Source organism: Lathyrus oleraceus, chromosome 4 (genome assembly GCF_024323335.1).
Source record: "Lathyrus oleraceus cultivar Zhongwan6 chromosome 4, CAAS_Psat_ZW6_1.0, whole genome shotgun sequence".
NCBI lineage: Eukaryota > Viridiplantae > Streptophyta > Magnoliopsida > Fabales > Fabaceae > Lathyrus > Lathyrus oleraceus.
This window is the reverse complement of record NC_066582.1, coordinates 444,747,430-444,762,013: the sequence shown is the minus strand read 5'-3', so window position 1 is coordinate 444,762,013 and position 14,584 is coordinate 444,747,430. Positions and strand designations below refer to the sequence as shown.

At 33.6% G+C, this 14,584-nt stretch overlaps 2 protein-coding genes across 2 annotated transcripts; one reads left to right on the top strand and one right to left on the bottom strand.

Moving 5' to 3' along the window:
- The first annotated feature begins 602 nt into the window (after positions 1–602).
- Positions 603–4,374, top strand: LOC127075988 (mitogen-activated protein kinase homolog MMK2). Its single transcript, XM_051017536.1, has 6 exons — positions 603–1,019; positions 2,643–2,772; positions 2,887–3,024; positions 3,251–3,583; positions 3,675–3,858; positions 4,027–4,374. The coding sequence occupies exons 1-6, from the start codon at positions 865–867 to the stop codon at positions 4,200–4,202; spliced, it is 1,116 nt and encodes a 371-aa protein (XP_050873493.1). The 5' UTR covers positions 603–864; the 3' UTR covers positions 4,203–4,374.
- Positions 4,375–4,377: 3 nt separating this feature from the next.
- On the bottom strand, positions 4,378–7,003 carry LOC127075987 (probable polygalacturonase). The gene is made up of 6 exons (XM_051017535.1): positions 6,878–7,003; positions 6,377–6,712; positions 5,889–6,009; positions 5,593–5,767; positions 5,390–5,460; positions 4,378–5,249 (listed from the first exon to the last, which is right to left on the bottom strand). Exons 1-6 carry the CDS (start codon positions 6,908–6,910, stop codon positions 4,549–4,551), a joined length of 1,437 nt encoding a protein of 478 aa, XP_050873492.1. The 5' UTR covers positions 6,911–7,003; the 3' UTR covers positions 4,378–4,548.
- Positions 7,004–14,584: the final 7,581 nt, after the last annotated feature.

The window sequence follows — 14,584 nt, the reverse complement described above, 5'->3', positions numbered from 1 at the left end:
TTATTAAAATAATTTTTATAGTGTAATATATTTTTGTGTAAAAATATTTATAAAAAGAAATTTTTCATGAAAGTTTCAAATAAAATTTTAGTTTGAATAGTTATTCTTATTTTAGATATTTCATCGTTTTATTAAAACTTTTTTTGAATATCAAAAATTTAAAAAATCACTTAAATTTGAAGCTATTTCAAATAATTTTTCATAAAAATCATTTTTACAATACAACTTTTTGAAAACATTGCAATTTCGATTATGTTTTAATTTTCAATAATGTATGTTTATGTTATAAGATGTTAAAATGAATCTTTCAATTTAGAACACACGAACATAAAAAAAACTTACAATTTTTTGAAAAATACTTTTATAAAATTATTTTCAAAAATATAAATATTTTTTTTTAAGTTTAAATAAACAAACCTAAATCAAACGCATTTCACACGAGATTCAGAAAAATGAAAAATTCAATATTATTCCAAAAAAAAAAAAAATTTAAATTTAAATTGATTAAAATAAAGAACCAAAAGGTAAATAAAAGGAATAGAGATAAAAATGAATTTGAATGAAAAAAAAAGTAAAAGCCATTGCAAGAAAGAAGTTGAAAGATAGCACACCAAGGTTGATTAAAAAGGAAGACCCAATGAAGAAAAAAAAGTAAATTTGTTCACGAGTTGACACGAGCATGTCCACTTCTTCTACACCATACCAAACACATAGTCAAGTCAATAATAACCCATAGACCCCACGCAACTTCTTCAATCTCTCTTCAAATGTCACCACCAACCGCAAAGTTAGCTCATTTCCATCTCTAAATCATCGTTTCTATATTGGGTCACCTCCCTTTCTCTCATTCAACAACCCTTCGCCATGTCTCTTGAATCAGCTGAGAATAACATCAGAGGAATACCGACTCATGGTGGACGCTATTTGCAGTACAACATCTATGGTAACCTCTTTGAGGTTTCCAGAAAGTATGTCCCTCCTATTCGTCCTGTCGGTAGAGGTGCTTATGGTATTGTTTGGTAAGAAAAAAAATCTTTTTTTTCCTTTTTGTTTTTGAGGGTTTTTGATCTTTGTACTTTTTTTTTTTAATTTCTTGTACTTTTAGATTAGCTGAATTTGAAAAAGCAAACAAGATATAGACTAGTAGTTTTTGCTATAGATTTTATTTTTTTTGTTAATTTTTAGGGCTTGTTTGGATTTATCTACCACAAGCCCTTCAACTTTGGGTAGTTTTGGATTATCTCAGCATGAGTTTGGCAACAGAAGCTATAATTTGGAGAGCTTTATCAAAATCAGTGTTTCAATTATATTGCTAAAATCACTTCAAATCCTAACATGCACTGAATTTGAAAGCAAGGAAGTTGTAGTTTTTTTTCTACAAATTAGTTTTTTTTTTGTTAATTTGGATTTAAATTTGAAGTGGGGTTGCTCTGCTTAATTTAGTGGTAAATTGTTTTTCACTAAATTTTTTGTCCTTTTTATAGCCACAAGTTATTAGCTAAATGTCTTACATACGAAAGGCTTTCGTATGTAGTTCAATTTTTTGTTGTTGATATCCAATTGGATGTGGTTTGGGGAGAAAAGAGGGTGGAAAATAGCTCTGAAGCACATACACCTCTACGAGTAGGTATGTCGTGGTGTCCGATACGCGTCGGTGTTTGACACACATATGACATGTGTCGGAAAAGTCAAACAAGTGTTGTAAAAAAATAGATTCAAATAAGTGTCGTACGGGTGTCGTGTTTGACACGTGAAATGAAGTCTGACATCTGTATATGATACTCCTACAACACGTGTCGTACAATTCAAATAGGTGTTTAATGTTTGTTTTTTCTTTTCTTAACATGCCTTATACAGTTTTTTGGACAATTCTCACACACATCTGAAATGATTAAATATGTATTGAAACAATGTTATCTCAGCAAATGATTAATGTCATCGAGTTTTATTAGAATATTTAAGTTTTTTAATAATCAATGGATAGATGAAGGTCAAATATTACCATATATGTATCGGTGTCGGTGTCCTAAGTTTTTGAAATTAGCGATGTCGGAGTGTCCATGTCATGTTGTGTCCCGTTGTGCGTGTCGGAGTTTGTGCTTCATAGAAAAATAGACTTAGGTGGTTTGAACATGTTGAGAGAAGACATGTAGATTTTGTGGTAAGGAGACTAGATTAGATCGAGAGTAGTCAACCAACTAGAGATACTCGACGTAGAGGAAGGCCTAACAAAATTAAAAGAGAAGTTATTAAGAAAGATCTCGAGATTAATGATTTGGATAGAAACATGGTCCTGAATATAAATTATGGTGGAAGTTGATCCATGTAGTCGACCTCACTTAGTCGGATAAGGTTTGGTTTATATATCCAATTGGAAGTGGCGATGCATGATTCTTCTCGAGTCAACAATGGGTGAATCTTCTGCCGGTATATTTGTGTGATTAGTGATTTTGATGCTTTAGGTAGCACACTTCTTTGTATTTTTAGACTCATTAAACTGGATACTATGTGTGTTTTGGATGCTTTATTATTATTTAGAGTTTGAAAAGAAGTTCAATTTTCTCATCATTCATGTGGTGTGACATAGATTTCTTATGTCAACAACAATTTGACGGGCGGTATTATTTTTTGATTTCCTTCAGTGCTGCTGTAAATGCTGAGACACATGAGGAAGTTGCCATTAAGAAGATCGGCAATGCATTTGACAACAGAATAGATGCTAAAAGGACCTTGCGAGAAATAAAACTTCTTCGCCATATGGATCATGAAAATGTAAGTTTTAATGAAATTCTAGGCTTGGATTTTGATTCCACTATCTTTGTTGGTGTTCAATTTGCGAAAATGTTGGCTTTTAGTGCTTACGTATCAAATATTTCTCCAACGCAGGTGATGTCTATTAAAGATATTATCCGACCTCCGCAGCAGGAGAACTTCAATGATGTGTACATTGTTTCTGAGTTAATGGACACCGATTTGCATCAAATAATACGTTCCAATCAACCAATGACAGATGATCATTGTCGGGTTAGAACTTTAACTATTTATTTCGGCTATCAACTTTAATCTACCAGGATTAGGCATCAAAGCTCAACAAATTTTTTCAAATGTGATCAATTTTTGGAGCAACTAAATAGACTTTTCAAAATATGAATCGAACATAAACAGTGTAATCAAGAGTGTGTCGTAAAACACTGTAGCTTAATTCTTATAATTTATGTCTTACATCGATTAATAGGATCTATTTTTCCAGTATTTTGTGTATCAGCTGTTACGAGGGCTCAAATACGTACACTCAGCCAATGTGTTGCACCGAGACCTCAAGCCTAGCAATTTGCTACTGAATGCCAATTGTGACCTTAAGATTGGAGATTTCGGCCTCGCTAGGACTACATCAGAAACCGATTTCATGACTGAGTACGTGGTTACTCGGTGGTACCGAGCTCCCGAACTGCTTCTTAATTGTTCAGAATATACAGCAGCCATTGATATATGGTCTGTCGGTTGCATCCTCGGTGAAATCGTAACAAGACAACCCCTATTCCCCGGAAGAGATTATGTTCATCAGCTGAGATTGGTCACAGAGGTATTCTCTCAATCTTTGATCCTTTTCTCGACTTGTCTTTTTTAATTCAAAATTGACTCAGCTGTGACAAATAGTTCTTTCTGTATAAAAGCTGATAGGTTCACCTGATGATGCCAGCCTTGGATTCCTACGCAGCGAAAATGCTCGTAGATACGTACGACAACTTCCACAATATCCGAAACAGAAATTCGCTACTAGGTTTCCCAACATGTCTCCAGGTGCTGTTGATTTGCTTGAGAAGATGCTTGTCTTTGATCCGAGCAAGCGCATTAGAGGTAAAATAGCATAAACTTTAACCCTTCACCATTTTAGACCATTGTGTAATAACGTTACCCCGAATGTTATAAAGCAGTGTTTTAAAAACTGGACTCGAGATCGAGCCCATGATACATCTGGGTTAAATAAGATTCTTTATCTTGTTTTGACATTACGATGCTTTGCAGTTGACGAGGCGTTGTGCCATCCATACATGGCACCTCTGCATGATATCAACGAGGAACCTGTATGCGTCAGACCATTCAGTTTTGATTTCGAGGAACCGATGTTCACCGAAGAACATATCAAGGAACTCATCTATAATGAGTCTGTGAGGTTCAATCCTGATCCACCAATTCAGTGAGATTTTTGTATTTACTCTTTGCATATGATTAGCAAAGTATTTATTTGATGGCTAATTGATGAGTTGTGATGGTATTCAAAAAGTTGCAGCTTTCCATAAGATATGTAACATATTGGAAATACTCAGATTGTTGTAATGTGTTTTTTCATTTTTATCTCATCTCTGATTCTTATGATAAGCATTAATCATAATTTATAATCCTCAACTTGAGCCATATAACATTAATTTGACATACAATATGCTTCTCAACTTGAGCAATGATTTGTACACAACATGATAAAACACTTAAAAAGTAAATAAATAGATTAATGATACATCTTCTTAATTTAGGACTTATGCATGTTGTTTAAATGCTGTAACTACATTTCTTAAGCTCCAAGATATCGATAGGTAGATAATCTGAGGGAAAATCACAATCTTTAATTTCCTCTGTCCCTTGATCAGGTAACAAATCACAAGGCTTAGGAGTAACACCACTTGTGATCCCTTGAATATCATTGCATGTCCATGGCTGTTTCTTAGCCTTAGCAGCTATACTAATTGTCACATTGGAAATGCATATTCCAGTAAAAGGGTCATTAGAAATTCCTTCCAAATTAGCAGCCATGGAAACATCTTCAGCTACCATGTCTCTGTAGTTGATGTTTTTGATCTCAGGTAAAGCATTGTGGTCATAGTTTTTATCAGCATGTGAGCCATAGTTACCTGTTATCCAAAATGCCCATTTCATTGTATGCATGGTCATTCTCTTGACATATATGTCTTTCACATACCCTCCTCTTCCTACAGCTGTTTTGATTCTGATTCCTGATTCGGTGTGAACGGCTGTGATGTCCTCGGCTCTGACGTCCTGTATGCCGCCCGACATTTCGCTTCCCAATGCAATGGTTGCGCTGTATGGTGAAATGCATGTTAACCTTCTGATTATTAGTTGCTTTGTTGGCCACCCGAATTTTATGCCATACTCATCCCATCCACTCTTCACCGCCACACAGTCGTCTCCAGAAACTATGTAGCAATCTTCGATTTTTGTATTTGTACACGAATCTAATGCCAAAACACAAAAAAGAAGATCAAATTGTAATCCGCTAAATACCAACGTATGCAGAGCCGTTTTTGAGGGTGCTCAAACATGACCTCTAAAAACTTAAGACGGTCATGCACATATACGCTTCAGAGATACTGACCTGGGTTGATGCCATCGGTGTTTGGAGACCTTATAGGAGCAATAATGGTTACGCCTTTAATTATAATATTGCTGCATCACAGTGTTCAAATTTTTGTTATAAACCTTAAAATTGTAACAGAATTTCAAAGGGTGCAATGTAATAATTATACTCTAGTGGCAAAAATGTCAAATATGGCATGTGACAAGAGCAAGCATGATTACCTGCTATAAACAGGATGAATATTCCATGATGGAGAATTAAGCAGTGTTAAATTAGAGATTTGAATGTTGTCTGTGAACATTAATTCAATCAAGTAAGGGCGAGTGTACTTCAACTTTTTCTTATGAAACTCTTGCCACCAAAATGAACCTTGACCATCTATAGTGCCATTGTCCCCTGTTACCAATTTCCACAATGTCATAATTTCATTTGTCTAAAGTAAAATCCACAACCATTAGCACATGTTTGTTGAAAATGTTACACCAACTCTATAGTTTAATGGAACATTTTTCCATACCTGTGACAATAACATCAGTGAGGTTTGTTCCAAAAATGAGACTGCTGTACCTTCCAGCTGCTGCATCTCTTCCTCTACCATAGGATGGGAGTGGTTTGATTACAGGCCACTCTTTGACATCCTAAACCATTATACAAGAAAATATTGCCTCAGACAAGAAAGTGCCAAAAATGTGTCACACACTTAAACCTCATTGGACCACTTATGGTACCACTCACAATGTTGGTGTGTGGTTTGGTGAACTTTTGTCAAACATATTTCAATCTTAAAAAAAAGTAATATAAAGTTCAGTATAAAATTTTCAATTTAATACAAGAGTACCAAACCAAGAATTTCATAAAGCAAATGACCCCAAAAGGGTAACTGAGTCCAATCAATTGCAACAAAATAATTAGTTCAAACACTACAATCAAAGAATTACCTTTTAACAAGAGTTTTAATTTGTGGTTACTTAGTCATAAAACAAGAACATAAGTGAAACAAATTACCTGAGAAGCAAGAAGAACAGCATCTTTGTGTAGATAAAGTGTGAAATGACTTATAAGACTAAAGCTTCCAGTAAGCCATTTTCCTGCAGGAACATACAACTGAGACCCTTCTTCAGAATCATATTTACTCAAATGACTTATTGCAGATTGAAAAGCTTTTGTGTTTGATGTTTTTCCATCTCCAACACCACCAAAATCCTTTAATGAAACACTATTTGCCCTGCAGTTTATAGCATTGTACTCAAAAGAAGTGCTTATGATTTTGTCTTTTTTGCTCTCAGATACCTTAGAATTCAGCAGTGTCACCAAAAGAAGAACATAACCAAGTTTAATCACCTGCAAAAAAAAAATGGTAGAAATTTAATTTACATGTGACTATAATCTTACTAAATTCTGTTAAATTTATTATGAAATTCTAAACATGCATGAAGGATTTGCAAGTAAATGACAAGAGTGCTTCTTAGAAAAGCTAGAATCACAAAGAAGGAAAGAAGGTCTTACTTTCATCATGTGAGATTTCCACAAGAGTTCCATTATAAGGAAAAGCACTTTGGTATTTGTTTGAGGTATATATGTGGCCAAGTTAGTATTTATAGAGGAAGATTACTTAGGGTTAATATGTTAATAATTCAAAATTCAAAATTTAGATGTTTATGTATTTTTTTAACAAAATAAAAAATCTAAATGATTATGCTTAATAAATTAGTAAATACTTAATATAGATATAACATAAGCGAAGAGAAATATTGTAGAACAATATCTTCTAACGTGTCAGTCCCGTTTCTTTCGGACTTTTGCAGGTTTAATATATTTGTAATTTTTAAATTTTAAAGGACGCTCTTCGTGGCCTGCACCCTCATTTTTTTCACAAGACCGACAAAGATTTTAAATCTGCACTTTCATCTATGCTCGTTTGTTTGTTGGCAGATTTTTACGGGACGAGACTGAATGGGACGTACACGTCCGTTTGCCACCCTTAGCTATCTTGAGACATCTTGAGACATCTAATTACATAAACGCGAGTTTGAATTCAAAATATTTCATTTATTCAATTTTTAAAGGTAAAATTCTAACAATTAATCTACCAAATAAAAGATTATATTTCTTTTCTTGAACATATAAAACTAAAAATCTTTGTAAAAAAACATAAATCCAAGATTGTTTTGGTTATCTCTAGGAGTCATGATATTTTAGATAGAATGAAAGTATATTTATTTGATGCTTGCAAGGCTTAAATCTTAGTTGCAACTTTGAGTATAAGTTATTTATACTTTTTCTTCAAATTCATGATTGGTGTTTTGAATTGGAGTTTAGTTATGGCTTCTACCATTTATTTATTTTCAATTGCTTGTGCATAATTTATACTCAAAATCATAGAAAATAAACTTAAAATTGTTCTAGTTCTAACTTAGAATTTTGGATAAACATTGATATACTTCATTTCATAGTCACATGTCAACACACTCAACAGTCAATTTCTGGTTAAAACTATAATTTTTAGGAGAGGACACATGAAAAAGCTGAAGTCACATGACTCACATTACTGTGAATTATTAATTATTAACTGCATGCACATGATCACCGAATTGTTTCAAATGTCATTTTCTTAACCTTATTCTACGCACATGTAACTCAATGCCAAATGTAATTGAAGAAAGTGGTATGGCACATTTTTTAAATATAAAGGAAATAGGTTTATGTCTTTTCCATAATATGGAAGAGTTGGAATATCTATCTATTTATAGGGTTCTATTTGAAGGGAAAAACAAAAACAAAAGTATATAATGCACTTACAATTTTTCATCATTCAATTTTTCATCATTCAAGATTAAATTGAATATGTTTTCGGGCGGGTAAATGATGACTTAAGTGTTCGATCAAATCATGAGATTCATCTTAATTAGGGTATTTTGGCGTTAAAAATTATTTGAATTGCAAAAAAAGATTGTACAATTTAATTTAATTCGATTGACTTTTATAAACAAAACCGAACCAAGTCAAATCAAATGAGACTAATGTGATTTGAGTTGATTTGATTTTTTCACAAATTTTACATTTAGAGGACAACATATACATTACTTTAAAATAATTTTATAATAATAATAAAAAATATAATTTTATAATAATAATAAAAAAATTATAATTTAGTATATAAATATAGATTGTGTCCTACACTTTTATCTTATGTCTAGAGATCAATATAGATGAAATTGCATTCTTATACATATTTGAAATACTATATATTATATAGTTATAAAAAGTGCATGCATATGACTATACACACTATAACTTTTTTTATTATTAATATTTTTTATATATAAAGGAATACAAAAGTAAAAAAGTAAATAAGGTAAATAAAATTTTTTGTTTTAATTTTATTCTTATTAACTTTGACAAATTAAACTGAAAACAAATATAAATATAGAACATTTTTTTTTCAAAATAAAAATAATAGTATTAATAAATAAATAATATTTTATTTTATGTTGATATATAAATTAAAATAAATATCATATAAAGAATAAATATACACATAGTATTTATTGATTTATCTAAAGAATTATATATATATATATATATATATATATATATATATATATATATATAATATATATATATATATATATATATATATATATATATATATATGATTTGTAAAATATCGTAACATAATGTGGTTTGGTTCGGTTTTGTTTGGTTTGTAAAATACAAATCACAAACAGAACCGAACCGTGTGGTTTTGTTAGAAAATGACTCAAACTCATCCGAAACAAATTTGATTTTTTGCGAATTTCAGTTTGATTCGATTCGGTTAACAGTTTTCTATTGGATCGATTCGGTTTTAAACATTCCTAATCTCAACCGTTGATGTTAATTCAACGGTCTCTCCCGCATTTTATGTTATAGATCAATTGGTGATGGTTTTAATTGTCATATATATATATATATATATATATATATATATATATATATATATATATATATATATATAACATGACTCTAAGTCACATCGAGGGATGATTCATTCATATTTGCAAGTTCCACCCCACTTTACTAACTTAGTATTTGAGCATTAACCTTATTTGATCACTTACCACCTCCAAAAGCCTTTCCATAATAGTCATCATTAACCTAAGACTCACTTTTTGTTCTACTATGGAATAATGACATCGTCTTTGAGGATCGTCTTCTGATTCTCACAAATTACCATCACATTTTCTTAATCTCTTATGTTGCGCCATAACAACTGCATTTGTTATTCGTTCCATATACCGTAATTGTTCATGTCACCATGTCTGATCACCATTAATCTCTTTGAAGTTGTTTCCTGTAATTATCTCCAATAACGGGATCCAAATTCAAGGCAACTCGATCTACCACTCATTGTAACACAACTCTCGCGCCTAACATCTAATCAACGATTCAAATGCTTAAAGATACTTCCGTTCAAGTTCTTACTCTTACAATGGAAAAAACACTTCAATGTCAATAGGCTTTGATTTTTAATGACTTTTCTAGTGGAAGCACCATAACATAATCCGATTCCTTAACCCATAAGACATAAATCTCTTCAACCTTTGTCGTTCCGACATTAGTTTCAATTTTATCCCTCAGGGAACAAATTAACAATTTTAAATTCAACAAATTTCCCAAAAGCCACGGGAACAAAAATGATGAGTGTGTCCATTTGAAGGATTCGATTGAGAAGTTGATTTAAAAAATAAGACTTGGAAGATACACTAAAATGAAGGAAGGAAGGATTATTACAAGACACATAAAGATCCCCCCCCCCCCCCCCCCCCCCCCCCCGAAATATAAAATATAGAGCAAGTCACCGTGAAGTAAACACTCTCCCCATTGGGATGAGACACTGCCAACAAAAACATTTGAGGCTCTTGAAGGCACCCTTAAAGGAAAAGAAACAAAGAAGAGGAAAAGGATATTTGAAGAGGAAATGATCGTTAATAGTATCTGTCACTAGAGGATATCATTTTATTTCTTCTATAACACGAACATTCCCATGTCCAAAGACATCGTCCAAAGGTATCGTGAATAGAAAAAATTATTGAATTGATGGTGATGGATAAGAAGGGAGAGACATCGTTAGACGAGAAGTCGAAACCACCCACTTTGGGGTTCAAGGACAGAGAAAAGGTGGCGTAATTCCCAATGAGATATTTACATTGGTGATTATGACCACCGTGGCTAATTTTATTGAGTCAAGAATCGTCGTTGGTGGAGAAAGCTCAAGCAAAATTATGCATGCCAAACTTTTTGAGAAGTTAGCCTGGAAGAAGGATAAATTTTTACCCTACATGGGCACCGATTTGCAAGCATTAAACACTTTAGTTACCTAAACTTGGGGTTTTATAGAGCTCATGGTAAACTTTGGCAAAGGAAGAAATACTAGGATGATGTATTTTAAATTTCTAGTGGTTCCTTGTAAAAGTGTTTACAACTGCATCTTAGAAAGACCTTCCGCAACAACCCTTAAGGTAGTTTCTTCCATCGTCCAGATAAAGATGAAGTACCAAAATGTTCATGATGAATCAATAACTATCTGTACATATCTGACAAAAGCCCATCACATTCATAAAGCCCTGTAGAGGAACTTCGACACGACTTCCATCCAATACATGGAAAAGGTATAATAGCCCATCTTTTCCATACAACATGCCTTAGACATAAACATTGCATAATTCAATGCACGTCTAGAGGAATCCATGTCTAAGTAAAAGCACGAATCTGAGATACCTCTCCCTATTGAGGCTAGGATGAAGATTCTGAGGCCGGTCTCTGATGATGATTTCACAATCATCCAGCTCGAAAAAAACCCGACAAGAATAATGAAGATTGGGGTTAAACTTCCTAGATAAATCGAGGAGGAACTCGTTAAATGTATAAAAGCCAATTCTAATATATTTGTTGTCCCCCCTAAATAAATGGCCAACATCGATCCCAGTGTTGTCTGCCATCAACTGAACATCGACCCTTCTGTCAAGTATGTCTTCTGAAGGAGATAACTCCAGTCACTAGAGAAGGTTGGAACTACCATAACTACCATCAAGGAATATCTATAAGCAAAATTAGTTTTAGAACTAAAGTACATAAAATGGGTATCTAACATAATGTTAATCAATAAAGCTTATGGTAAATGGCCTATATGCACCGACGACATTGACCTGAACAAGGCGTATCCTAAAGACTTTTATCCCTTGACCAACATCGACAAGTTGATGGATAAATCCGCAAGTTAAAATCTTATATCATTTATAGATACATACTCTTCCTACAACCATATTTTAATGCATGAGAATGACATAGAAAAAACCTCTTTCATGATGAAACACAACAATTATAGTATAATATGGCGCCTTTTGGTTTAAAAAAATGCATGTGTGACTTGCTAAAGGATGATGAACACGATTTTTAAGGGCACGATTAGTGACATGTTGGAAGTGCGCATGGATGACATGATTGTCAAGTCCAATGAAAAACAACAACACGAAAGTCATCTTAACAATGTACTCAACTGTGTCTAGCAATACAACATAAGACTTTATCCAGAGAAGTGCACCTTTGGAGTCAATACCAATAGGTTCCTAGGATTCTACTTGGTAGAGATGGAGATCCTGACTATGAAGGCGAGGATAATGGAATTGAACGGGATGTTCACCACTCTTAACACATTTATCTCGAGATTTGTCTGACATGCACTTCCGTTCTATAGACTATTAATGAAAAAATTGAAATTTGACTTGACACTAGAATGTGGAAAGGTCTCCACTCACCTGAAACTGACCCTCTATAAACTCCCAATCCCATCAAGGCCCGTGATAGAGGAAACTTTGTTCATATATCTAGTTGCATCCACTAAAGCAGTAAGTATTGTCCTAGTCAAAGAGGTGGGCACCAATCAAAACCATATATACTTCATCTCTAAGGCACTAGAAGACCATAAACGCTATTCTATAAAATCACCCCCCCCCCCCCCCCCCCCGCGCGCGCCCTGGTCTTGTCTAGACACACCTTTCTTTATGATAACTAAATAAGGGACGTCCTTTATGCATAAAATAAGTTAAAAATAGTAAGCCTATAAATATGATAGATGAAAAAGAACAAACATAATTGCATAAAACATCTTAAAGAAGAGAGCAACAAGCCCCAATTGGTCCACATCCACGTCCATTAACTCCCTAACATTCAAAGTATACATATGTTCCCAAAAATCAACCCCATATTTCTCAGACTCATTATGCTTGTTATAATCAAAGCTCGTTATAGAAACAAGGTCACTTGTCCAATAGAGAAGGAATGTGTGAGCTCTCTCATCATAAAAAAATGATCTCACAACAATTGTCACCGCCCCATACTTAGGAAAAATTGTGTTTTTAGTTCTTATAATTTGAAGAATAAATGGAAAATAATCCTTTATTTGGAAGGGCGCGTATGGAAATCCAATTTCCCTTGTCGACCCCTTTTGTCTAATAACAATTTCTCTTGTCGTCCTTTTTTGTCCCATAGAAGGAGAAGAATAAGCTCTATGTAGGTGTGATTCTCAAAGCACCACATACTATTTCAAACCCCCTCATGAAGACCTAGTTGTTGGGATTAAGTTGTGAGGGGGAGATGTTGATTATCTTTAAAGCATCAGCCTCAAAAGGTGGAGATGCAATTCCAAATTTCGTATCTCTCGTAACGAGTCTCAGACTCAACCACATTATTATTCACGCCACGCTCCCTAAGGAAAAACATCCTCTAAATACTAATGGAAAATGAGTACAAAAGGGGAAAAATAAATACATACTAAAGGGTTTCGTGAGGTGTTTGGTGAACTTGATTGAAGAAGGAAACATAGGTGTAAGAAAAGTTCTCACAAGTTTGGTAAGTATATACAATAAGTGATGTGAATGGGATGTGCTTGTCCTAGAATTAATAAGGAACCTATAAACTCTCGAGCCTAGCGTTCATCATGGTCGTGTCAGACCGTTGATGATCCTACCTCCAAGCATCCAATAAATGAAGAGTCTAGATCAAAAGTACATTCTCAAGAAACTTAATCATAACAATTTTAAAGGAGAAACCCAAAGGATTACACAAACACCTTTTGATCATAAAAATGAATTGTTTCCACCAATAAATGACCACGAGTGACCCAACTCTAACCACACAATAACACAATCTTTAAGCATGTCGCCTTCTTAACCACTCTACATTTACAGGTCCTTTACTGGGGGGGGGGGGGTAGTGTTATGTCTTTTAACTATTTCACTCTTACAGACTTCATGCTTAGAGATTGTAGATTGTAATGTCTTTTCTTAACCATTTGGCCCTTACATGAATCATGTTTGGAGGCTGCGAACCATTATGTCTTTTTATTAACCATTATGCCCTTCCACGACGCGTGTTTGGGGACATAGGACCATTATATCGTTTCTTAACCATTTCACCCCTACAAGTCTCGTGCTTGGGGATTGTGGATCGTCATGTATATTCTACTACAAGCCCATGTAATATAAATAATCTCAATCCACTCACTCATGGTCACATGAGATGTACAAAGATGACTGAAACAAAGTTTGGAGACGTTGAACATGTATGGCATTCACCCGAGCTCGCGACATTCTACTATACATATAGGGATGATTCATTCAATATGCTCTCTAATAGAACTGAGTTGTGTGAGTCATATATGAGATTATAGTCCCAAGATTCTGCAGATTCGTTAGCCACATCTCGGTTATATATTCCATTCATTCTCATTTATAAGAAAATTTTAACTTTTTGCATTCATTAAATAGTTGATGTATCTAGTCTATTGTTAAAGAGTGTCACATCAGACAATATATGATCGGAACATGTGTTTATAAATGAAGATAATCCCCACCTTACAAGCGGGTTTTGTAGGGTTGAGTTAAACTCAACCACACATTCTTAAGATGATATCAGATCCTCATTTAAGATTCATTGAGTCATTCACCATTTAGTTCAACGTCCAGACACAAATCTTGAGCGTGAGAGAGAGTGTTAAAGAGTCTCACATCAGACAATATATAGTGTCAACATGTGTTTATTAATGGAACAATATTTATATTATAAGCCGATTTTATAAGATTGAATTAATCACAACCGCGCATTCCTTAGACCTATATATAATTCAAATACATCATTTATTCAATAAACTTTAAAAATCAAAATTCACTTGTA